Source organism: Leptosomus discolor, chromosome Z, assembly GCF_034619465.1.
Source record: "Leptosomus discolor isolate bLepDis1 chromosome Z, bLepDis1.hap2, whole genome shotgun sequence".
Classification (NCBI taxonomy): Eukaryota; Metazoa; Chordata; class Aves; order Leptosomiformes; family Leptosomidae; genus Leptosomus; species Leptosomus discolor.
This window is the reverse complement of record NC_141419.1, coordinates 9,810,597-9,837,879: the sequence shown is the minus strand read 5'-3', so window position 1 is coordinate 9,837,879 and position 27,283 is coordinate 9,810,597. Positions and strand designations below refer to the sequence as shown.

The window sequence follows — 27,283 nt, the reverse complement described above, 5'->3', positions numbered from 1 at the left end:
TAACAAGGCTTTCAAATGGCAAAACCCCTACTTGACACCTTCGTCAAATGTGTCTTTACAGTGCGAAATATATCTTCAACGAGAAATGCCTTTTTACAATATTTACAAAATCTCCCCAATAGATAAAAAGGCAAAATAAATAAAAAGCTTAGAGAAAGGAAACACGGCTTAGGCTGTAGGATTTTTCTCGTATCTTCCCCCAGCAGACGCTAGTCTCCTCAACACACGATGATGGCTAGCCAGGATTGTTTTTCTTCCTCTTGCTCGGGCTGTGACTGGGTTCTTGTTTCAGTTCACGGTATTGCACCTGTTTAAACACAATGTTCAGAAAGAAACCAGTCAGGTGGCGCTTGCTAGAAAAAGAAAGGTTTCTATTTTTTTCCCCAGGCAACAAGAAAGAAAGGAAAAGAAAACTATCCCCCTGCAAACTACTTGGCATCTGCAGCTGTGATTCAACAACAACAGAAGAATAGGTCTGGAGAAAGAAGGAAGAACAGCATTAGGAAAATCCTGCCAGGAAGAAACACTGTGTGCTGACGTCACCTTTAAGAGGGCTACTTTTTCTTTTGTTTTCTCGAACAGAGAACCAACAGTATCCTCCTGAATGAATTGGATGAATATTCTTTGCAAGGTTTCTTAAAACCTCGCTTATCTTCAAAGGCCTACCACAGAGGTGACCAGAGTGGGTACGTGCACCTCTATCTGCTGTTCATACCAGCTCTGAGCTAAAACCGTTACCTAGAAATGTGGAAAGTACATAATCTTTGTGATACTGGACGTGATTTATGTGCCTGACATTATCTTAATGCTTGCAACTTCTCAAGAGACTGTGTACTGCATTACAAAAGCTTGTAATTCATAACCAGCTTATTTTTAGAGGAGTTTATCAGCACAGTTGAACTGGGGCCACAGCAGAAACTTTCAGCCCAGGAAAGGAAAGGCTGAAGTGCTCTCAGCGCACTGTTGGGAGACCCTGGGCAAAGCTGCCTGCCACCGACAGCCCATCGGTGCAGCTCCTTTCATCGTTTGACCTCCCTATTCCCTCTCTGCACGTCCTGATGGCTCAGCTTCAGTGTCTCCTACACGGTGCCTTATCCCAGTCAGATTCACGTGGTGCTGGAGGCTGCTGAACACAAGCTCTGGCACCTGCTACCGTCTCCCAGATACTCGCCGTTTTACTGATTGCTCCTAAGGATCCTGAAAGGCACAATCCAGGTTGTAGCTACTTTCTCACTGGAAAAAGGTGTAGCAGCCTCCCTACGGTTCATGGACTATCCCCAGCTTGAGTCTGCAGTTTCTTTGTGCCAAAGAATATAACAGTGAATCAAAATAACTGTTTTAAAATCCATTTAAAGAAACCTAGAAAGTCATGATGCCATGTATCAAATGAACCACCGTAAGGACACTTTAAAAAATATACACACCACTTGCACATCTGAAGGAACTCTGGATAGAAAGTCAAGTAGCTCATTGTTATCAATTGCATACGGACTTCGAAGCTTCTTTGTAAATTTATTGATGCCTGCAAAAGCAAAAGTTCAAATGTTACTACCATAATTTTTTTTAAAAAAAATATATATACACTTTAGGCAAAATTCTAAACAGGATTTTAGGATCCATTTCGAAGTGACATTGGCACTGAATTGATGAATGAATGAACTATAAACTCAGGCTCTAAAAGTTGGAATCTGCTGTCGTGGTTCCCTCTCCTTCAAAACGCAAAAGTTCTAGGGACATGTTCAAATTCCTCCAATACTTTTTTTTTGAAAGTCACATAAACTGTGGTTACTATGCGGAGGTTGCAAAAAGTAGAGGAATAAAGTGTACTCCATTTCTGTAGTGGAGAGGATGAGCAGTAATGGGTTTAACTGCAGGACAGAAGATTCAGGTTAGACACAAGGAAAATGTTTCTAATGCTAAGGACAGTGAAGCATATGGGAAGCAGTGACGTCTGCATCATGTGAAGGCTTTAGGATGAGTTTACATAAACTTCTGCCCGGGAATGGTAGATACAGATGAGCTGACGGCAGTGCAGAGAAGAGGCGCGATGTCTCCCTTAGCCATCGTGGTCTTACCATGCCTATTGACAATTAGCTTTCAGAAGCACCAAGAAAATCCTTCCCAAACTAAGCAGAAAGCAGGCTTTTAAATTCTCTTATCATTACATACTGGGTCAGATTCACACACTCGTCATGCAAGAACCTGGTTTGTGGGATCTGGGAACACTCATCTCAAACATGGGCAGGAACGGTGCAAACTGCACAGACACTCATGCAAGTGGGAGAAAGCCGGGACAGCGTTAAAAATGTGTTGTTCTGGGTAATTTATCCAGGCTGTATCAGAGATAAGATAATACAGTTTATCTTCCATGAAGTCTTTGCTGCCTAGGCCTTTCAGAAAGCTTTAGCAAGGACATAAAGCTTTGGGATGGAGTGTGCAAGCTGCGGTCTCGATAACACCCGTGACCTCCCACTGCATGAATTCTCAGTTCTGCGGTGTAGATAGGAGATGCTGCCATCCCTTTATCTGGTGATTGAACAGCCAGTGTTGAGAAAGAATATCTGAGAGTCAAACACCTTTGTTTAAGAAGATCCTTTGCGTCAGCAAGTGACCAAGAAATTCAAGGTCTACCCCACTGTTCATCGCATGTGGCCACTGGACCACCCACAGGTGAATTCAGGAGTTGATAAGATCTCACGTTGTCACATCTCATAAAGCAAAGTACCAGCCACCCTGTGGAAGTAGATGCATGAGTAAATCATGATCAAGGCTCAAGAGAAGAAAAGCGCTGAACAGATGATATGGGATGCTACAGAAGAAGTAAAATACAACAAGGGGATTAGGTCTTTTCCAAAAGCTGGAACATTTTCTGATTCAAATAATTTTCTTTATAGTCTTTCCCACCTAAACAGCTGCAGCAGTTACCAGGATGCTGCACTCTTGCAAATGCAATTAGAGTGCAGAGGGTGTTCCTACTTCACCATGGCTAACAGACCACATGTTCAAATAGTCTCCAGCGTCAAGAGAGAAAGAACCGAGAATTTCTTGCCAGGACAGGCTGAAAGAGGGAGTCCCTATGGACACACAGAAGAAAGACATCTATACAAGAGACCAGCTATAACATGGAGGAACTTCCCTTTAAAAAAGCTCTGGCTTCCCAAAGAACGAAATGGGCAGGTACCGCTACAGACCAGCTCAAACTTCCCTACAGACAAAAGTCAGACAAAGAGGTCTTTTGCTTTCAACTGCAGGATGGATGAATGGGATGAACAAGTGCATACAGGCAGGCGAGGCTAGAAAGACAGAAAAATAGAGAAAACAGGGTTTGGAGTACCGCATTTTTTGAAGGGACAGCTGCTCAAAGCTACACGCACGCAACGCCACATGGTTCTGTGCCAACGCTTTTCACCCTGAGGAGGTGTGGGCTGCTGTAGCTGCAGCTACGCCCTGGCATGATACAAGGTCACTGAAAAAGGGATCACCAGACACCCACTGAACAAGGAGCTACCTACACTGAAAAGCAGGAGGAAAACGTGGAGCTGAAACTTCTCATGAACAAAGGTGCCTGAAGTCGTATCTGGACAGACTATGTAACTTGGGGGCAGGAAGGGAAGAGATGGAGGAAAAGAGAGCAAGGTGCATTTACAATAATTTCTGTTTATATTATTCATCCATGGCTGGGGAGCCACGGACTCCAGAATGGGAGTTGGGGATCTGCCGTACCTGAAACAGAGACATTTCTGGGTGAGTGTGACCCCTGCCTGGGTATTGCAGGGGTATGTGTCAGGAGCTTTTCAAACTACAGTGCTGACTGTAGAGTTTTGTGGGTCTTGAAGAGGTACCATAATCTCAGGTTCTTGCATGAAATCAAAGGGATGTATGAAAGCAAGTGTACAAGATGCCAGATCTGTCTGAAAAATGTCAGCGAATGGATATAGACCAAGTACTTCAAACATCAGCAACAAGAGGCCTACCATCTTGTGTGCACTAGGAAGAATGAAATTTTAGGAACAAACTAAGAGTTTGGGTTGCACCCGAGTGACACAGGGTTTGTGGGGAGTAAGTGAAATTCTGAGACAGAAAAAGACGCTTGAATCTTTTAGTTGCATAAAAAAATTGTTTGAATCCTCCATATTGGTTCTTCTCCATGTTATATACTCTGCTACACCTATTTATGAAGACTCCATAAGAATATTTGTAATACTGACTGAGAGACAACAAATACATTCTTTGGAGTCAGTTTGATCATTTTATGTCATCTCTTTTGAGTTTAGAAGTTTTTACAAAGGCAAAATTGTTATTCTTTTCTTCAGAAAGAAAATCTAGGCACAGATTTAATTGAGACAGTGCTCTTCAAACGCCTGTTCTACTGAATAAGGGTACAGCTGCTGGTGGTGTAAGATGTATAAAAAACGTACAAATGAAACTTGGAGCATTACTTACAACAGATGTGGTAATGGTAGCTGTTTAAAATCAGTATAAAGAATAAATGTAAGAGGACAAGTAGTGAGAGGTTGGATCAATCACATTTCCACCCCCCTGCCTGCCCCCAGTTTCTGTTCATTATCAGCCAGGCAAACACCACATACACCTTTCTGTCTGACTAAAGGTGACCCTTTAAACAGGTTTCTTGTTGCTATGTTTACATACGCGTTCACAAGATAAAGTACTGCAGTAAAAAAAGCATATTGTCCTAAATGCACTGTATAGATTGAAATGCCTCTGTTTGTGTATAAGTGGCGAAAATAAATCAGAGTAATATCTAGACAAAGCTACACTTTGATCTATGAAGAATCCTCATGGCTACATGTTTATAGTATGATGAAGCCTAGAATGCCAGTCGAGAAAAATGCATAATGCAGGTGGGCCTAAATCTTTACGCGGTTGTGATTTTTAACTAACCTGTCTGTTTCCATCACAGGGCAGCTTCATGACCATAAATACAGAAAAGTACTGACAATGTAAGTCATCCCTTAAAAACCAGTTTTTCCTAAGCAGCACAGACAGTTTAAAAAGGCTTTACTTACCCCAGACAAGGACAATGTATCTCAGTGGAATGAAATACAGGATGATGGTGAACACGGATAGGCCAACAATTGCCAGCCAGCTCAGGAATGGGACAGTCCAGTTGAAGGTACTAAAAGAAAAATCCACAACAGTCAGAACTGTGGTCACCTGGCAGAGCCAACAGAAGAACAAATAATGGGCAGGACAGGGGGAGAAGTGCCTGCTTTCATCAGTGAGAACAAACCGAAACTACAAACAAACGCGTGGATGCTGGACAGCAGGGCAAGCTTGGGCTTGGACCTGCTCCCAGTGGAAGTGAAACAAGGCCCTGGCTTCACCCACTCGCTCGCTGAATGGCATGTCGCCCAGTCCAGAGGTGCACATCTTCCAGAGGAACCACTGCTCCGCCATGTCTGCCCCCAATTTCAGCACCAGGAAAATCACACGCGTTTCCTTTCTCCCCAAAGGTATTCGTTCAGAGAAGAGCACTGCTAAGGCTTTCTGTTTGCTTTCTGTTGTACATCCTCCCTGCTCTACCATAAGGACAGCGCAAGCAGTGAAAGGCTAAGCAGGACCTTCACCTCTGCCCAATGTGTTCGTGCACTCCCCAGTCAGGAACCTGTCTGTCTTGCGGGGTACCCTCAGGGAAAGGCAAGAGTGTGGGTATGTAAAGCTGGAAACACATCCATGCACCTAGGAAGGAGAGGGTTAGGGAAAAGGAGACGGCAGAATAGTCAGTCCTGAAGACAGGGATAATGCAACAGCACTGGGTGAAGGAAGGAAATAAAACCACTTGGGATGGGAAAAAAAAAAAAAAGGAGAAAAAGGATGGAAGGAGAAAAAAAAGGAGGAAGAGGCGTAAGATAAAGTACATCACTGCGGAAAAAGCAAAGAAAACCTTTATCGTCCAGATAAAATAAAATAAAATAAAAAATATTTCTTTATGGATAAAGGAAGAGAGCTTCTGTGATCCCATCAGACAGGGATTTTCAGGACATTGCCTTTCCAAAAAAGCCCCAGGTTAAAATGTCCTCATTAAGGGTCCCAAACTCTACACTGTAACAAAAAAACTGCTGGTCACCTCATTCTGCAGAGGTTGAGGTGTGGTAAGAGCGAAGTGAAAGCTTATGAGTCTTCAAACAGCCATGCCGTAGCTCTCCAACCCCTGTGTGCAGGGAAGAGAGAAAGGCCAGATGGCCCATTTATATAGACGTCTCATGGGAGGGCTGGTTAAAGGGAGCTTGGCTCAGTGGGATTGTTCCATGAAAGCACCACCATGTCAAAGGTGTTGCATGACATTTATCCAGAAGGAAAATGTGGCTTTGGCTCTCAGTACCCTGATGATACTCTTCAAAGTATTACCACTAGCTACATCCCCAATCAGTGTGATCACATTATTTTGGCTTCTCTGGCTGAATAATTGCAATTATCAGAATTGCTAGCCATATTTTTGATAATGAGCTCTGGCTTCCTGTGTTTATTTGTCTTCTTTTCTCCCTGGCAATTTTGACATGTCTCCAGAGTGAACATTATGTTAGTGTCACTTGGTGTAGGATCACTCCCTTTCTCCTCAGGGGACACCTGCTCTTTTCCCCTCTTCTGCATGCATTTGGGATGAACAGAAGGTTGAGGGTCTGCTCATGTTCCTGTGACTCGGCTTTGTGCAACAGATCACAGACACACCATGTGTGGGAACACTGGCTCCTCACTTAGCAAACCTCCTTATGTGCTGTGTTAGCACAGCATTCAGTACAGGTTTCCCATTATAGTTTTAGGAACAAATTACAAAGATTTACAAGAAGATTCGGTCTCACTCGGTTCAGAAAATTCTGTCGCTCTCATCTGGTATATAATAGAACAAACCCTACTTTCAAAATGCACAATTAGAAAAACTTAATCATCAAGACAACTTCCACAAACAGCCTTTTGATAAAAGACTTCTTTCAGAGAGAGACTCATTTTGCTTGTCTGGAAACTCGTGCAATATAATGTGCTTGCACCTGCCTCTGCTGCTGTGAACATAGCCTGCCTGGAAGTGTCCCCATGGGAATGTTTCCCAGGCCTTCCTATTAGGGATTTTGCTCTTAAACGTGTAACTGGCAACCTCCTCTTCATTCTGATTCTGATATGCTTGCCATTGCTCACAGTTTGGGTGAAAAAACCCCAACCAAACAACCAAAAAAAAAGGCAGAACAGCATGATAGATGATCCTCATGTTTCCTGCAGGCTGACCTCCACCCCATGCATCCAGTTCCTAAAATTCACTTCCAGAAGTCAGTATATATTTTGGCCCCACCACAGGCTGTGGTGGAACACCAATGCACTGCAGCTGGCACCAGCAGTGGACAAGATGGGTGCCTGATGCTCCTAGGTCACACCTAGAGCAAGGGAACACACGGCTTTCACTCCCCTGGAAGATGCACTGCTTTACAGCAAAGCCTCTCACGAAGGTTTTCTAACCCGATGTGGCTCCCGGGTCACCTCTCTGCCTGCCCCTCTGCCTGCACTGCAGTGGGTGGTGGCGAAGGCACTGCTCCCAACTTCTTGCCCCACAAGGATGAGATGCTCTCAGCTTTCGAGGGGCAGAAAGCCAAGTCAATCCCAGCCCTGCTTCACAGCCGACAGCTGGAAGATGTCTTTCTGAAACCCATCTGACCTCAAATAATAAACCTTGCACTGCTGTTCACTGACTGTGCCAAAAATACACCAAACTTCCTGCAGAACCTCTCTTGCTTAAGGCCTAAGTTTGTTGGCAATTCTTGTATGTCATGTATTAGGTGTTACAAATTACAAATACTCTAGAAGGAAAGGTTTTGCTAACTCACTTAAACAAACACTTCCAGTAACTGAACATATGTGCATCCTGAAAATCTGAAACCCCTACGAAGCTCTGCTTATTTCTTCTACCAAAGCTGCATTTTTATTATTACATTTAAATAACTATTGTTAGGAGTCACAACAAGATTCTCTTTATGTTTCACTTCAAAGCCTTAGTTCCAATTGTTTCCACAATTAATACATATTTCTAAATTCCAAAATTAATATGACAGGATTTTCATTAACTGAGGGCCTCCACAAAGTAAAGTAAATAAAGATGAGTTTCAACAATGGATCATCCAAAACTGGCGTCCCCCGCAAAAAAAAAGAAAAGCATAAAGGTCTAACAGTTTGTACCCCAGCTTGTAAAAAATACGAACAGTATTGGAGAGTAATCTAGCACCTGTGTCAGCACTTACTTCTTGATCCTTTCTCCAAAGGAAGCCACTTCATCGAGAATATTCTGGACACTGACACACACCTCCTGGAGGGCATAAAGTTTGTCCATAAATCCTTTTTTTTCACTGTCCTAAAGAAAAGAATAGAAGTAGTTGAATAAAACTGAATAAATTCTGACTGTAGGAAAAGGACCATGCCTCCATCAGTTAAGTTTCAAAAGTGCACGTGTTACCTATTCATCTAAAAGTAATTGGTAAAACCTAGCAATCAGAAATTGTTTTCTTTAAGCAGTGCATATTGACAAGTATGATTTAGTATATATGCTGAGCACCACACAATTTTGTTTGTCATTGCATTAGTTTCTAAATATGTATTTCAATAAGCTTGGTCTCTGGTTTATAAACACGTTGAAGGTGCCAACCTTATATGTTGTGTGCTCTTTCAAGAGATTAGAGTCAGAAGGTGGAATAGGGGCAGTTTGTCGAAACACTCGTTCTTTTGCTGCTGTAGGCACCAGGAAGACAAACATTCCTTGTGGGAGGCACTGAGTGAGAAACCAGAAACACCTCAGCTCCTACAGGGACATCCCCTCTGGCTCCAATACCTGTTTAAGTTGTCAGATGTGCCCCCCATCATCATCTATTCTGCTTGGCCGTTGAGCACATGCTCATGCTCTCATTCTTCCTTACTATACTCAAGTGCTGCTAGGCATGAAATACATGGGAGGTGTAACTCCAACTGCTTTTACAATACGGTTAGTGCAGCCCATGGCTCCTAAAGCATATAAAAAGCCAGCCACGGACAAAATGAAAGATGCGGGGGACGGGGCATTGTAGGAAATAATTTAATTACCTCCTTACTTGCTCACATTTCTATACCCTATTGGACTTTCATTCACAAAGCCATCAATTTACAGCAATGTAGAAGTCTAACCATAATTTCATTTTGGTTAAATTTATCAGGATTCTTTCTGCCCCTGAAAAAGGAGGATTTTTTTCCAAACCAGAGACCATTTGTTCCTCAAAAGCAGGAACCACCCTCATTAAGACATTATCTGGGGTCTTTGATAGATTTGCCACCAGCGAATGTTGTCCTTCTTTCTGCTAGCTCCAGTAGACTTTGTGTTCTAGAAGAACTCAGCAAAGTGCTGCCTGGGTATATCAATGTGCTCCATGGACCATTCCTCAACTGGGCCTCCTCCCGCTCTGATGACCTGTTATTTTACCCTCAAAAGCTTTCTTATCTCTAAACCCAGATGGGCTGTAACATCAAATCCACGGAGAGCCAACGGTAATCTCAAAAAAACTACTGTGTTACATGGGATTAAAATGAAGCATCACCATGGAAAAAAAATTTCATTTTTTGCCAGACTAGATGTAAGTCAAAAGTTTATGTTCAACATTTCCAATGGACTGATGCCATATTGCTCTATCTAGTTTGAATGAGATTAGTGTTTTCTCAAAATAAGAGAATCGTAATAAAGAATGGCTAACTAGCTTTTAGAAAACTGGCTTTTAGAAAAGTGCTGCTGACCAGCCCTTAGAGATAGGGAGGGAGGCCGATTTGTACTAACCCTTATGCATATATCCATTGCGGACTGACTAACAAACACTTCAAAGATAAGAATGAAGCAGAATCCGCCAAGCGAAGGACACCAGGTGGAATCTTCCAATTAGACTGTGGGGCTCAAGGAACACAAAGGGCTGAGCAGGAGAGATCGGGAGGGCAGCTAGCAAGAGCTGGTCCTGCAGTTTGGAAAAGACCCAGGATGGTACAGTGCATGCGCCACAGCACAAGTTCAAAAGTTCAACCCTGAGGAAGACTCGGACCTTCATCCCCAACGACCACCAAGGACCCCCGACGGGGGCGTAACTTGGGCGGACTGAGGCGGGACTATGGGAGGAACTTATGTTAATGAAATAATTAGAATAACCCAACCTTTTCTCAGAAATGTAATGAATAAACATGAAAGATGTAAATATAAGGCAAGAATCCTAACACTTGGGCACGCACATATAGAAGGAGCTATCCCCCGTGCTGCCCGGTGCCACAATAAAGAATCCCTGCTTAGTAACACTGAGTTGTTATTGAGTTTTCTCGGCTTCAGAAGGAAAGAAAAATATTTCAAGATTAGCAAAGTATTAGACAAAAAAAGTTCAATGTTTTGCCGTCACAAACCATGCAACACAACACTCTCTGTAAGGGACTCCAAATTCCAGCACCTAGGAAATTAGCATATGTTGCATTTCATTTTCCTTTTCTTCTCCTGATGCTTAATTAGCAGACAGTATATTGGTTCACTTATTTTGTTGTTATTCTTGCTGTCTTAATAAACCAGACTGCATGAGGAAAACATTATTTAACACGTAATCATCTGAAGTTACTTCAGTAACACTGGTTCTGCAACTGTGTGGTCAAGATTCCTTGTGAAGACGTTGAAAGTATTTAGCTACAGAACTCAGACTGTATAAATAAATAAACCATCATGAGACAGACAGACAGGAGATGGCAAAACTGCTTCTGGTGACTGAGTGTGATTTAAAAAACCAAACACTTTACAGACAGCAAAACCAGGAGTTTCTCTGGCAATGTGAAAGAGCTCATGTCATCAGTCAAGATTAATAATTATTCATATCATGAAGAAATATTTTTGCTTTTTGAGGATCACCATAACCGCAACGACTGATACCAACTACATCCAGTGCTGCACAGCAACACTGAGTCATTTGTGAAGTTATTTCCTTAATATTTGTCACATTCTTGAAGCCTTGGCAATGACAGCATTATCGTCCTCAGGTATACAGCTTCTGAGGAGGTGCAGCATATATCCAGCGCATTTCATTTGTCATCAGGAAAGAGGCAGCTGCTCTATTGCTTCATGTAAAACACATACTTTGGGTACTGGAGAAACATGAAAATAATCGCAGAAGTGAACAATAAGCCATACAGAAATCACAGGTGGTTTTCTGCTTTTCAAATACGTATACACTTCAGTTCTGTTTAACAGATTCTGCCCTGTCTGTAAAGTTATCTAGATTTATGATTAACTTGTGTGAGAAAAGAACTATGTCACTGTAACAAAACCAGAACCCTTTGTGACATCTCCAGAGCTCAACTAGGATTACATTCAGAGGTCCTGAGGCTGTTTTTCTTTACAAATATTTTATAAGACAAACGTGTACCTTTTTTTTGAATAGACATCTGTTTTAAATCATTCCCTAAAAAACCCCACCAAACCCCCAAAGACAGAGAGAGAATCACTATTTCCACCCCTCTGCACCTTCTGAGCTTAAAGCAAATTTGTTGACATACTCCAAGGCAGGAATAGACAAAACAGCACAGGAAAGAGGAGGCGGTCAGAAGGATCAGGGTTTGGCTTTGCTTAAACTAATTCCACATGCCCCACAACTATTAGCTGTTTTTTATTTCCTGCTCCAAAGATTTGTGGAGAAAATAATCTGGGCTGGGGAAAAGCTGCCCTTATTTTCTTCCAGCAAGATGCTGTGTTAGCAAATACAACATATGAGCCACCTTGAGCAAACCAAGGTTCTTAATAATCCATTTTTCAAACACTACTGGTATTTCCTTTCCAAAGAAAGATGGGCTGTGACTGGAATCAATTTCATCATTTGTATGGCTACAATTGCCAAGTTTCTGGAAATAATTGCCATTTAAATAGGAGATAAAATTTATTATACAAAGCTAACAACAGCTTTATTACTATTTAATTTCCATGATTTGTTTGTATGCAGTAGGCTTAAGGTATCTGAAAAGCAAGATGTTTGCTAGGAGATGGCTTTAAGCATAAAGTGTGAAAGCAAGTCAAATTGATGTTGATAGCCTGACTTGAATTTACAAAAGGGAATGAACCCAAAATAAAGACTGGACCATGTCCCCCTCCTCCTTCATAGGAAATTGTAGATTACAGACTGATATACTGCTTGGCTAATAATAATACTTAACTCTTGTATATCGACTTTCAGCCATAACCATATTTTACATTTGGTGAAACCAAAGCAAAACAAAGTCAATGACTTGCTCTAGACCGTGTGGAGCTAATTCACCTGTGAGTCTCTTTATTCAGTGGACTATGCTTCCAATCTCATGATTAAATAGGGTGATTTAGGAAAAGACTGTATCCCTAACCCTAAACCTCTCTCTTCTCCAAGTTAAAGTGCATTTACAAAACAAACATATCAAAAGAAAGGGAAAGCAGAAGAAATAAATAAGCCAGACTCAAAAGTAAACTTTGATCAAGTTAATGGAATTAGGCAAGCAAAAAAAAAAGAGCTTTAAGTGAAAGGAGACATTTTTAGTAGAGAGAATAGAACTCTGAACATTTTATGGTGGGTAACTGTCCTATTAATAACTGCTAAATTGTAGAGAAAGGCTCAGATCATAAAAACAGTCAGGAGAGTTTCAAGAGTAGAAGTAAGTTTTAAAATTTTTAGGAGATGCTCTCTGGCAAAGTGAGAGGCTCCAGATGGACCTTCCAAAACCACCCCTCGTTGCCCAAGCTGGTAATATAGAGCACCTCTGTACAAACCAAAGCGACTGAGACAAAACCAGACTAACTTGCAGACACTAACTGTTGAATACCATCCTATGGTCTGGTCACTGCTCAAAAACCTGTCACTGGGGATTACTGGCCTCAGCAATTACCTCCCAGACTCTAACCTCTGCTTTCTGGGAAGGTCACTAAGAAGAAAATAGTAAGATTATTCCAGCTCTGGAGGCATTCGACCTCCTCCAGGTCTTCCGAATCCCCATCAAAAGGCTTCAGGTCTGGTGATGGATTCTTGGGTAAGTCATTATTTTACCATTTTCTCAGGGAAATGGAAAGAGGTCAGGCAACCATGATGATATTGTCGTCTTAAAGCCGACTGTGGAAGCACGATCGTGAGGTAAAGCTGAAGGGTGTCTTCAGGGCCTGAAAAGGTGTGTTGGGTGACCTGAAACTGGCCTCCTCCATTATGTCTGTGATGAACAGAGAGGGTCAGGTTGTTTTAACTACTCTTCCCTCTGGAAGGCTGCCACTTGTGGAGGACCGTAACGATTCTGTCTTGCCACTTCTTAAACTGAACGAGTACAAGATGACTCCTGGAGGCATTAAAACCTTTCAGCGGGAGAAGTTTCCTCCACCCTTCCAGTAAGCCAGCTCATAAATCTTCAGACTTTTAGTTATTTTAAATAGTGACTGATGGCATGCTGGGCAGACTGATACCAGCGTGTGTTCTCCCCTTAGCACCAACAAAAGAGAAGGTTTGGCTGCTACTAAATGCCGTCCTGAAAAGGAACCCTGGGAACAGGCCTCCTTGCAGCGCTGGCACCATTTCGCATTGGACATCAAATCCCAGGGTTATGTAGATAACCAGAAGTGAGCTTTTAAACTGTGGGGCTTCACTTTTGCCCATATTACCTGGCACCACACCTTCAGTGACCATATTTTCAAGACACTCATAGTTGTTCACAAATGCTCAATGTCATCTCTAAAGTCTACCTGCTAACTTAGGTCTTTACGTGTGCATGGAGAATAGGTCTGAAAGCAATTGATCATGCCAAATGGAAATCAGGCTGAGGATTTTAAAATATGGAGAAAACACCATGATTATTAAAAGAGCAGGGTTTTACAGAGAGAAATGGTATTTGTGGTCACGATTTTAAAGAAAGAAGCAATAAAATGTTATTGCCTAGTAAGCATTCCATATTCAAAACAGCAGAAAGTAGGCACAATAGAAACCATATAAACATGTGGACGAAAACACTGAAGATTCACTGTTTATGAAGACACCATGCCTGTGAGCATGAATATTACAACAATCTGTTCTTCCTCAAACATACACTGAGAGTTGATAAAAATGATTTTGAACCTTCTGTGACTTTTTGGCACTACTACCTATATAACGAATTAGACTTTTTCATATGTAATGAACTGCTACAGTGCTACAACATAAATATAAAATCAGCAAAAAAGTCAAGAGCTACACTAACAATTCTAGGGAAAAAGATGATATTGCAAGCTTTCTACAAAGTACAGAAATAATATTTTAACAGCAATTCTTATGTAAATTCATATTAAATGGAGAATTTTTTGCCAATGCATTTTATCTTCTCTTTCTCCTGACTACATTCCATACTACTGCCCAATGCTGTTTAAATCTGTTCCTTCCTGATCTCTCCTTCACTGCACATTTTAATACTGTAAAGATAACACTCCTGATAAAACACAGCAATGAAGCCAGTTAATGGAGGGACGAGCAATTTCACTGAAGGGCCATCTAGTGGGGGGAAACAAAAAATTTTCCTTGTGTGATACCTTTTTGGCTAATGCTAGACCTTTATGAGGTGTTAATTTCATAAATACTCTAACCAAACATATTACTTCAAAAGGACGGAAGCTTGTTTGTTGATGGGTATATGTTCAAGGGCAAAAAGTCAACAATGCCAAATAATGCTGTGCCTTTTTTGATGTTATTTTGGAAGGAAACTTACCAGAATTAAGGCACTGTGGCATTAAGCATTGAGGTGATGAGAATCCACCAGATGCATTTGCTTTATGTTCAAATTTGAAAAACCTGAAATTTTTCTCTCGGCTGCCTCTTTTTCTCCCCTTCACCCTGTTCTATATTTAAACAAGGGAAGAGAGGGTTTCTTACTTTTGGCAAGACAGAACTATACGGGACCTTGACAGTGATCTCATTAACATTCCTCTTGTACCCTGTCACATCGATGTCATCCGACAGAGGCTAACACAGAAATCTCGGTGCATTGTCCAGCGGTCGTTTGCCATAGCTGATTTTGCTACAACATAGTCCTGAGGTTTCTACTAATGAATAAATGTTGGCCATGATTTTACAGTTGGATTTGTAAATTCCCATGGTTCTAACAGTGTGTTATCCATGGTTTTTCTAAGCTGAATGCAAAACTGCAATTAACAGTGTGTTCATTAACGCAACTCTTCAAATTCCGTGATGCAAATGTGAGAGATATGACAAAATTAAACCTGAAAGCTCTAATAATCTTGAAAAGGTAAGGAAAGAGCCTGCTAGTTCTACTAGAAAGAGTAATTTTAAATAAGAACAGCACTGCTATGCAATAGCCTGGAAGGATAGTGGGGTGAAAATAAGTCATACCAGCTAGAATAAAATATCTGAATTCAGGTGGGAGAAAGAGACAGAGAAACCAGAAAGTGAATGCAGAAGGGTTGTGGTTAGTGAAACAGCTGAATTTTTGAGATGCTTATCTAAATCACACCCACACATTTTTGTTGCCCACTTGGTACTAAGAAGGGTCTCATCAAAATAATATAGTGCTCTGTTTTGAAAGTTTAAAGTATCCTCAAAATTTATCTTTCAATAAATGTCTATACAGCTGTCACTGACTGATACAAAAGGAAGATTATGGAGTTCTGCTAGAGTTGCAGTCATTTAAAATTTCAGTTGCGGTTCTGAAATACGATGGCTCGAATGTAGCAGGTGTAAAAGTTAATTTGATGTTTTAGTGTATGTAGAACGTAATTTTCATTTTCTCCTTGAAAAGATTATGACAATGATAAACATGCTCTTGGACAGAGGATAAAGACTAATTATTCAAGTTCACCTCTGTACAGAGCTAGGACACTGTCTCTGCACCAAAGTCTGCATTTAGATTTACTTTACTGTCTCTGGAAGTTTTCCAGTCCTGTGTTGACAGGATATTATGATCTTGTAATTCTTATGTAAGTTGTTCACCTAAACCAACAGAGATAATGATTTTACACAAACTTGTCTGCTGGAACTGGCAAGCTGAGCTGTAATTGTTTCTGCTGCTGAAAGACCTGCACCTCCAGTGCAGGACTGCAGAGGGTAACCTCGAAGTTGTCATCACTGCTATGTGAACTGTCACCACAAGAGCCAGCTGAAACCGAAGCAAAGCAAAAGGAGCCAAATACTGATCCAAAACATGATCTGGCACTCCAGCCTTAGACTTCTGTTTCAGAGTTAAGGTGAATTGTTCTCTAGAAATGACTCCTCAGGAGGAGGAATGTGGTCTTCCTCTGTCCTCCCCATGTATCACTATCTGGGGTTAGACACCTGAAATGCAAGTCACTAAAGATTAGAGACAAGAGTCCTGCTCCCTTCCTCCTTTGATTACCAGGCTACAATACCCAGCTCCTCTTTAAGCAGGGCTATTGCTCTGATGTTTCTCTCTCACACTCACCGTTACTAACAATATGTTTAGATCAAACACATACAAAACCAATTTTGTATTTCAAAACTCATGTGATCATTGTCTTGGACTGCTGCTGGTTTTCATTCACAGAAATCAAAACCGGATTTTTTCCCTTTAAGGTTCCATACCCAAACAGGCACCCAGACAGTTGTGGTACGAAATTACCTGGGCCTGGTCAAACAGACTGCTGAGCAAAGGACTACAGAAATGTCTTTACCAGTGGTATTTGCTGCCCAAACTTGACTTTTCCGGAACAATCAATCCAAACTTTTTCGCTGCCTTGGATGCTAGTGATTTAACTCAATAGCAAGTTGCTATGAAAAAAAGCAAACAAAACCATTTTCTCGAGGACACTATTTGTAAAGAGCAACTGTTCACAGGGACTTGAAAACAACAGGCAAGATTCTCCATGCGTGCACCATATCCTGAGGTCAACAGAACCCAGGTAGTTTACAACAGTCGAAGACCAAGTATAAAATCTGAAACACTTGATTGCTGTCAAGTGCTCCGTGATCAGATAGAACTCCTCCCTTAAGGAACATGATCTGGAAAAGAAAAACATCAGGCCTTATGCTCAGCTAAGCCAGCAAGTGTAGGTTATCTGGAATATTTCATTCCAAACATGAACCTATAGCAGTGAAGAAAATAGTAATATGTGAGAGCTGGGTGACATTCTCTGTATGAGCTGAATGTTTAAAGAAAACTACCTTGGAAGCAGTTTGGGATTGAATCCCAAACTGGTGAACAAGAGGATGGTCAAAGAAACATAAACACTCAAAACCAAAAAGCACAACACCATGGTCATGTCACTAGCTCTGCCACTCCAGCTCAGAAGAAATCCTACCATGTCTAGAGCAGGAAAGATTAAGTAACGTTCCAAAGACAATGCACATATAAATACATATTTCAAACAGCAGCTACAATTATTCAAAGAATCTATCAAATATTAATAAATTGAAGGAAGAAAGGAACAAAGCAAGCAAGCCTTTCAAAATCACTCGTTTTTTACATAATTCCCCTGGGTAAGCATTCAAGCTGTGCTTTTGGAAGATTACATAGTGTAGAAAAGTAGTTTTGCATTTGAGGCAAAACAAAATGAAAAGGAAGAAAAAAGCAGCACCTAGACAATAACCCTGCAAATATTCTGGGGTGAAAAGTGATAAGTGAACCAAGAATTCTAGGGTCCCTTTGGAGAAAATCCAGAGAAAAGCCCGAAAAGGCTTCATTGTCAATTTTCTCTCTATGCTTATTTCACTGAAATGGGGGAAAAAAACCCTCTTTGTTTATTAGAAAGTACTGAAATTTTGGAAAATATCTAAAGTTGAGCCATCCAGCGAAGATGAGGCAGGTCCATAAATATGCAAAATCACAATGAAGAGTAACTTGTAATAATATTACTTTCATGTCTAGCCACTACAATAGTCTGTTCTACATTCATTTTAAACATGCTTCAGCATGCTAATATCTCAGAAGGAAAAAAGTACATATTTATGCTGGACCACAGTAAAATGATACTCTGACTGAAAAGTTTGTAAGAGGTGCTCATGATCTGGTATTGTACTGCAGTCTACAATACCAGAAAGAAAAAAAGTAGTTGAAAGGCAAATATTTACACAAACTTCTAATTGTTTTTTTTTTTTTTTTCAGAAAAACAAATATTTGTAGTTTTGAACAAGCTTTGACTGCCTACTGTATGTATATAGCTGTTTCAAAAAAGCTTTGACTGCATACTGTATGTAATATCTGTTACTTTACAATAAGAGACCTTGTAGAAAAAGCTACCAGCTTATCTTCAGTCAAATAGGTGAATTCACTTTTGAGAAATGAATAATGGAACTTGCTTAGTTGAATTGTTAATGAATAGATATGCTTTAGAAGGAAAAAGGAAAGCAAAGTGTTGTTAAAATTAAATACAAAATCTACATGATTACTGTAATGTTGGTATGACAGCTGAAAAAATAAATGGCAGGAAACACAAAAATTTTTTGTCCTTCAGGCAATATTAACTTGATCACTGAGCGCTCACAACATAGGAAGCACACTGGACCACAGATGATACTATTTATAGTATATAAATCCTGCAACCAAGGAGGGAAAAACATCCAGCTAAAATACCTAATTTACAGAAGATGAAAAGCAGGCGTCCAACAGAATTTATCTGCTTTCCTAAAGAAACACATAAACAAAGTATTTTAACCAGGCCCCACATGACAAGCATCTTCCCACTTTATCTTTTTCTCATCTTGTCGTAACTTGCACAATGCCTGTTTCACAGAGTCACAGATTGTCAGGGGCTGGAAGGGACCTCGAAAGATCATCTAGTCCAACCCCCCTGCCAGAGCAGGACCACCTAGAGCAGGTCACACAGGAATGTGTCCAGGTGGGTTTTGAATTTCTCCAGAGAAGGAGACTCCACAACCTTTGAAGTACCAAGATCGACAGATTTGGAGGAGGTAGGCTGGGAAACCTGCAGGGAATAATGAGCCTGACAGCAAACTAACAAATCGTTGCTGTTTAACAATTCGGAGTGGATATTGGGCATTAAGCAAATGAATGAACGAGACTGACTTAAGGATGAGCAAAAGGGGCACCCAACAGCATTTCGCTTGAATTCAACTTTGACGCACCCCTGACAGAAGTGGACTCTCTTGAACACGGAGTTATTTTCAGGAGAGAAAATGGGAAATTGTGAAGAGCAATAGAGAGCGCCCCTCCCTTCCTAAATTCCCGATCCTTTCCTGACATCTTCACAAATGCGAGAGATCCGTGTAGGGAGACATCAGCTCCAAAGGTTTGCCGGCACCAGCTGTGCACAGATGCACGAGTGCCGTGCCACCTCTTCTTTCTCTGACTCCGCCACTGCTGTTTAATTGAGGAGGGTGCTGTGTAGCGCATGATATCTACCAACGTGCATTCTGTTTAGAATAACCTATTTTATTCCCATAGGCCTTTTCAGCAGAGAAGACAAATTAGGCCTCCATACTCAAAAAAAAAAAAAAAAAAAAAAAAAAGCGCAGCTTGTTTCTTCCAAAACTTTAAACTCGTTTCTTATTTTAGTGACAGAAAAGCAACAACCACCAGCCACAGTGCAAAAATTCAATGGCAGACCTCTTCTTCAGCTTTCAGCAAACAGTCTTTGTATTATTTACTGTCTAGTAAATAAAGTTTAAATGCTTTTCAGCCTTGGTTGCAAACTTCGTACCCATCTGCAGTCCAACAACAGCAGGGGATAAAGCTGCCATCATAAAATGTCTTTTTTCTCCTGCTTTCCATAGATTTCATTATTTCTCCTGGATCTGCACACATTGTCATATCTAGGGCACAGCGATGCTAAGCAAACAGGGAGAAGGGCTGTGAAATTGTTATCATCATTCAAACAACTGGCTGAGTGGTTCTATCGTATTCAACCTTTTTCCAAAGAAAACACAGAAGAGAGCAGGTGCCACTCCTCCAGAAGAAGAACTGTGCTGTTCTAGCCTGACCGTTTGAGATTAAGCACACAAATACTTGAGGTATTTAGACTCTGTGGCACGACATTTAGCAAAGAGACTACAATAAGCAACTGTGCCGGCTTCAAACAGCTTTTTGTAAAGGGCCAGATTTGTGTGACGTTTGGAAACGCCCAGACTGTACTACAGGTTTTTGCTATTAAACATGTGGAAGGACAGCTGATAGAATCACAGAATGGTTTGGGTTGGAAAGGACCTTACAGCTCATCCAGTCCCAAGCCCCCTGTCATGGGCAGGGACAACTTCCGCTAGACCAGGTTGCTCAAGGCTCCATCCAACCTGGCCTTGATGATGCCACATGCAACACTTCAGAAACAGTTTTCTTTGCGGAAATTTGTTTTTAACATATCTAAGACACTAGAAGCTAAACATATTACAAGAACTGTCCAAATTCCACTTCCCATGAAATCTGGTAATATAATTTAGAGATTTTTCTTCTATTTGGTAACAGAAGAACAGTGCAGTACTCTGTACAGACTATACTTACACTCAACATGACCTTTACTAAAAACTTTTCCTTTTAAGACAGAATAATTGAACATAGAAACTTTCATTATGTATAGAAGTAAAGAGGAAAAAGAAGGAAATCCTGTTAGGAAAATAGTAACATTAATCCATTTCTAACATTTATTCCTCTGCCAACTTTGTTTCCTAACTTAGGGCTTTTGAGGTGCGACAGAGTTCTTGTATGAGGGACTTAACACATGCAACGAACAATAGAGTAGGCTCGCATGTCCCAAACTTGTTTTCTTTGGGTAGCTTTAGTAACTGCTGCATTAGCAAGATATGGGCTGCAAGTGACATCCTGGCGCATGCAGAAAGCCTCACACTTCCACCTACTGGATGGACATATGCCTGTAGAGAAATAGAGTGGCCAAGAGCAGACATCCACAGAAATGACCAAGTTGAGGTCAAACGGAAACTACAACTTCGTAGAATGTATCTCAAGCTCTCAGAGAACTGTGGTACACGATTTTTACAGCTGCTTGTTCTGGATAGCTCTCAATGGCTTTTTCTTCTGTGAGTTTGTCCACTTTCATGTTGGACTTACACGAGCTTCAAGCACCCACAGCAGTGTTAGTGGTTCAACCGTGTCCCCCCCAGGTGTTCCTTAGGCAAACACCCTCCACTCCTACTAATTTGTTATTGTTCATTTTGTTGACTTTTTCCTACAACTTCTTTTACCAACTCTTGATTTGAAATAGATCCCCTGTCACAACCCCTGTGGAAACCTTCCCCAAGCTCTTCCACAACGAATACTCACGCAAGAAATTATGAGTGGGGCTTGAATCCAAGCGCCTCAGGTAACTTGTTCTGAAAAGTTCCTAGTACGATACGCAGAACTTTTAAAATTATTTATGACAAATTTCATGAAATATTTTAGAATTTAAAACCAGTCAAATCAATACTGGGAAAGCAAATGATAATTTACATTGTGCTTAAAAGAAATCTTTTAGACTGTTCCTAAAAGAAAAAGGGTATTAAGGAACTAAGCAAGGAGAAAGAGGTAAAAAACCAGATATATTTCAAAGGATTAATAGTAAACTACCCTGCCAACTGGAAAAGAGGAAACATAACCCCATAATTAAAGAGGGAAAAAAGGAAGACTCTTGGAATTACAGGCCAGTCAGTCTCACCTCTGTGCCCGGCAAGATCATGGAGTGGATCCTCCTGGAAAATATGTTAGGGCACATGGAAAATAAGGAAGTGATTGGTGACAGCCAACATGGCTTCACCAAGGGCAAATCCTGCCTGACAAACTTGGTGGCCTTCTACGATCGGCTTACAGTGATGGTGGATAAGGGAAAAGCAACCGACATCATCTACCTGGAGTTGTGCAAAACATTTAACACTGTCCCACATGACTTCCTTGTCTCTAAACTGGAGAGACACGGATTTGATGGATGGACCACTCGGTGTATCAGGAATTGGCTGCATGGTCACACCCAAAGAGTCACAGTCAACGGCTCAATGTCCGAGTGGAGAACAGTGACAAGTGCTGTTCCTCAGGGATCGGTACTGAGACCGGTGCTGTTTAACATCTTTGTTGGCAACATGGACAGTCGCATTGAGTGCACCCTCAGCAAGTTTGCCAACGACACTAAGCTGTGTGGTGCAGTCGACACGCTGGAGGGAAGGGAGGCCACCCAGAGGGACCTGGACAGGCTGGAGAGGTGGGCCTGTGCAAACCTCATGAAGTTCCACAAGGCCAAGCGCAAGGTCCTGTACCTGGTTCGGGGCAATCCCAAGCACAGATACAGGCTGGGCAATGAGCGGATCAAGAGCAGTCCTGGGGAGAAGGACTTGGGGGTGCCGGGTGCCGCTGGATGAAAAGCTGCACATGAGCCATCAATGTGTGCTCGCAGCCCAGAAAGCCAATCGCATCCTGGGCTGCATCAAGGGCAGTGTGGCCAGCAGGTTGAGGCAGGTGATTCTCCCCTCAGCTCTGCTCTGGTCAGACCCCACCTGCAGTGCTGCGTCCAGCTCTGGGGGCCCCAGCACAAGATAGACATGGACCTGTTTGAGCAGGTCCAGAGGAGGCCACAAAGATACTGAGGGGGCTGGAGCAGCTCCCCTGTGAGGACAGGCTGAGAGAGTTCAGGGTGTTCAGCCTGGAGAAGAGAAGGCTCCGGGGAGACCTTAGAGCAGCCTTCCAGTGCTGAAAGGGGGCTGCAGGAACGGTGTGGAGGGACCCTTGATCAGGGAGTGTGGTGATGGGATGAGGGGTAACGGTTTCAAACTGAAAAAGGGCAGATGCAAACTAGATGTATTTTATGATTGGGTGGTGAGATACTAGAACGGGTTGCCCAGAGAAGCTGTAGCTGCCCCCGCCCTGGCAGTACTCAAGGCTGGATGGGGCTGGGAGCAACCTGGTCTGGTGGAAGGTGTCCCTGCCCATGGCAGGGGGCTGGAACTGGATTAGCTTTAAGGTCCCCTCCAACCCAAACCATTCTGTGATTCTATGATGTTTAATATATTTATTAATGTAGAACAAGAAGGAAGGTTGAGATGCCAAGTTCAGAGGCGACAGAATTACATAAGGAGCTTATGTCACATTTCTGAGGAATATAAACAAGTTAAATGAATTACTAACAGTAGTCGTTTAACTTTACCTAGAGCCATTATATAACCTGATGAGATAATCTCAGCTGAAGTACTGAATTCAACTCAAAAAATAAAAATAAAAAAAGCAGATCCAGAAAAAATGCAGACACGAGTTATTGAAACAACAAAAACCGTGCGAGGAAAAACAAGACAATGAGCAACAGAAAGTACTAGGACATTTTAATTTACACGGAAGATGAATGAACATAATAAAGATATTCAAAATAATGAATGGTTTAGAGAAAGTAAATTGGGACTCTTAATTACTCTCATAAGGTGGTAGAGAGAAATGTTCCATGAACTTGAAAGGCAGCAGAGGTAAAACTGATAAAAGTAAATTATTTTTTCCATACTACGCAAAACTCACTGGTGGAACTTGCTGCCGAAACAGCCTTAATATGAAAAGCTTAATAAAACTAACAGCAGAATTAAGCACATACACCATAATTTTCCCGTGAAATTATCCAAATAGTGGGTAGAACAATTATCCATCATTTGAGACAAAAATATGACAGAATTAAAATCTCTCGTGGATGTCAAACAACAGTTCAAGTCAGAACAGTGAGCAGAAGTTACTATGATAATTAAGCATATACAATACACACATGAGCCGAAACCTTTCCTGTTTATTATTTGACATACTTGTATCTTTGTTAAAACATGTCAGAGCAGTAGTAGGGGAACAAAAGATCAATGGACATAGAACTGCTGATATTTTAGCCTAGGAAAAACGTACTGAGAAGTACAGTCCATTGGTTGGTAAAAAGGATTGCATAAGTATGCACAAAAAAAAAGGTCTTCTGATTTTTCACCTCAGCAAAAATAAACTTCCCATAAAATTTCTAAACAAACAGGGTCACGTGAGTGCTTTCCAGCTACAGCACTGATTTCTTCTAGAAGGACAAAAAATGTGCAAATTCTACTTCTGGCTAACCATTCCCATTCGAGATGAAAAGACGGTTAATTTTACTGTGTTTTTTCTGGTTGTGGAGATTGGGTCTAGGAGAATGCATGGCGTGCCCATGGCTGTAGCACTAGTCATTTACACCAATACTTAATCTCTAACAGCAATTATACGTTTCCTTCTGTTGAACCCTGCCAACCCATGCTTCGCAATAGATTAGTTTTTACTGAATGGTTGTACAATAGCATGCATGAAACAAACATGTAAGAAGTTCCCCAGTGTTCTTGGGAAGGAGGGGAAACCCAAATACCTTTCAATCCAACCTTAAACTGAGAATCACCTGAGGGCCTCCGCTTTACATATAAAAACAGCGTTTTTCCTTGAGTTTGCTTACTTTTTATTTATATGATAGAAGAGCTTAGAAATCAGCTACTATCAATCAGTGCCTCAAAAGTTTGTAGGAATTTCTTCCTCCTCCTGAGGTGTTGAGCTTTGCTTTAAGATGGACTCCAAGCTTGGAGAAGCTGGCACTCCCGAACGCACAGCTCCCGCACAGCATCCTACCGCACTGCTTCGGCCCCGAAATCTCATTCCCTTTGCATTGACTTTAGTGTTTTTGAGTCCTGTGCAGTTGAAAATACTAATGTATGCAGTGGAAAAATATTAATAGAGTGCTACAGGGGAGAGAAGGGGAGTGAATTCACTAACAAGGCTTACTCAAAAACAGGGTTGTGCAGCAGTGTGTAGTGTGCAAGTGCTTTCCTCCAGTACCTGGAAGCACCTGGGAGATATCCCGGTTGTGTCATGGTAACGCAGAGGGAACGTAGGGAAGCTGTGGCAGCTGGAGATTGCACAGCCTGACTGGGTGCCCTTCCAGGGTTGTCTCTGAGATGGCTCCCCACCGCAGGGAGAGGGCTCAAGCTCTCTATTACTAGCAGTATTAACATTAATAAGTAATAATATTACTAATAATTAATGATCATCATTATAAGGACTTTTTTGTTTTTGTTTGCCCTAGGAAGGGGAGGGGGGACCTGTCAGAGCAGCGCCTGGTGGGTCCCAGCATCCCTGGAGGATGAGGCAGAAAAACAATTAGCTGCACCAGAGAAGGTGGGTGAAGGAAGTAACAGGGCATTAAATAGGAAGTAATCAACTATTTCTGAGCGTGCAAGGTAACAAAGCAAGCCCAGGTAAACCAAAGTAAAGTGGGCACCACTTCTCAGAAAAGTAGTATAAAAAGATAGCCATCTTCTTCGTAATTATTTTTATATTTCAAGCACAGGCTCTATTTCCCCTCCTCAGTTGTTGCCATGTTGTGTCCTTAGTCATATTTTTTGAGTGCCTAAAAGACCCTCTCAAGTATGAGAGCACCACTATGAATAGCACCATGTCACTACCTGCGGTCCCAGCTTCACAAGGGTTGAGATCTGCTCAGTGGCAAGAGGCTATTGTTTCTTACACCCTTCCATGTGGTCATTTGTTTCCAACTTTTTAATATTCCATTTATGTGGCATAAAATCTCTTGGCTGATGCCAGTGACAGAGTTGCACTGAGCTCTCCCCTCCCCAACTTGTCTAATTTTACGAAGCAAAACAGAAGTATCTTAATCAGAAAGGATGTCTACTATTAAAAGAAAGATCCAAATTATCCACCTGAAATATTATTAAGAAGCAGTATAATTTAATCTCATCCACACCACACTCTATTTTCCTCACTGTTACTACAAGTGTTACTTTCAATAAACATTTTAAAAAACCTCAGGCACTATTAAAGTGGTTCAAATAGAACTCTAAACCTTTAAACAAAAGCAATAACTAAATGCTGCAAATTATATGCAGCTTATGGTGGAGCTAACTTAGCATATCTAATCACAGTTCTGATTTTCTCCTAGAGTGTAAGAGTAGGATGAACCATACATGGAAAAGAGGAGGGAAAAGGAAGAAGATAAGATTTGCTAAGCATGAAACTTTTCAAACTCCTAACAGCAGGTAATCTGTCTAGTATATTATACTTCAAAACCGCGTGCCAGGGCTTTGGCTATGCTTCTGCCTTCTGTCCTTACAGGCTTTTGTTACGATACAACTCCAAATAAAAAAATACAACTCCCAGAAGAAATGTATAGTGTCTGGATGGTATTGACATCTCCAAAGTGAAAGAACAACACTACGCGTCTCGAGGTAGTGGAGCAGTGCTGGAGTGCTCCCCACCCCTGACCAACACCTCTCTAGATACATGATGGAGAAAGCAAAGCAGGGTATTACTAGAGCATAATGGTAACCATATTTCTGCTGTTTAGCTTCATCCTCAAGGAAATATATCCCTTTTCACTCCCTGGAGGCCATTACAGACCTTGTCTTTGTAAATGACTTTACTAAAAAAAAAAAAAAAAAAGGAACACTGAAATAAGAATACGTGGTAGGAGCCCACTGACTGCAGACTCTTTTATTCTATTTTTTACTGTCTTTTTAAAAGGTAATATTATATTTTCTGAATGTTTTTGATGTTCAGACTGTGAAAACTAATTCCTCCAACCCTCTTCACTTTTCCAGGAAGCTGGCAGGAGGTACAGAAACCATATTGGGTGTCCGAGTCCTTACACTGATGAGACCATTTCGATCAAAAAATAATCATCACAGGCTTTGAAATAGAAACACAGATCATGGTTCTACATACTTCATCAAATCTTGTATAATGTGCTACTTTTCCTTGCATTTTAATGAGGATCTGCTTTTAAAAGCAAATGGTGTTTCTTCAGACTCAGTAGATTACGTCTATCTGTGGTGACATCTAGGCTCCTTATCAAAACAGTAATTTGGACATATAACACTTGTTGAACTTTCCCTATATTACTCCTCCAGCAGGCTCCCAAGAAAGGGTTATGCTGTTCTTTGGATCAACAGACACAGCGTCAAACAGCTGCACTGGGAGCAAAGGGGTTTCTCACTGAATTTTTTGCGGGAGATACCACAGTGTGAAGTGGTGCTCTTGAATCTGCTAGCTTTTGTTTGGGGCTTTTAGGGCTTTTTATAGCCCGTGAAAGAGCAGCCCCTGAAGCCCGACTGGCATCAGAGGAAAAACCAGTCCCGGTCCGAACCGTTGTGTTTTCCTCTCGAAGGGAGCCAGTCTGAAGAACGAGGAGTTCTCTCCAGTAGTCTCTGTGCACAGAGGCGAGTTCCGCTCTCCTGGAACAGGGTGTCCCCAAAAGACCGGCATTTCACACCGTCAGGTGGCCTTTGCTTGCTTGGTGGGTTGTGATCGAGCACAATGTTAATTATCGATTATTTTGAAAAGCACCTTTAGTCTTGCTTGAAAACAACTTTCGGCAAGCTGC

At 41.5% G+C, this 27,283-nt stretch overlaps 1 protein-coding gene across 2 annotated transcripts in view; it reads right to left on the bottom strand.

Annotated features, from left to right (window-relative positions):
• Nucleotides 1-235: 235 nt before the first annotated feature.
• MCTP1 (multiple C2 and transmembrane domain containing 1) overlaps nt 236-27,283 on the bottom strand; it is a 285,371-nt gene continuing 258,323 nt past the window's right edge. For both annotated transcript variants that reach the window (XM_086480292.1, XM_086480293.1), the window contains 4 exons: nt 8,244-8,353; nt 5,028-5,137; nt 1,425-1,522; nt 236-307 (listed from right to left, as the gene is read on the bottom strand). In XM_086480292.1, the coding sequence (XP_086336418.1) occupies nt 236-307; nt 1,425-1,522; nt 5,028-5,137; nt 8,244-8,353 (390 nt within the window). The remainder of the gene's footprint in view (nt 308-1,424; nt 1,523-5,027; nt 5,138-8,243; nt 8,354-27,283) is intronic.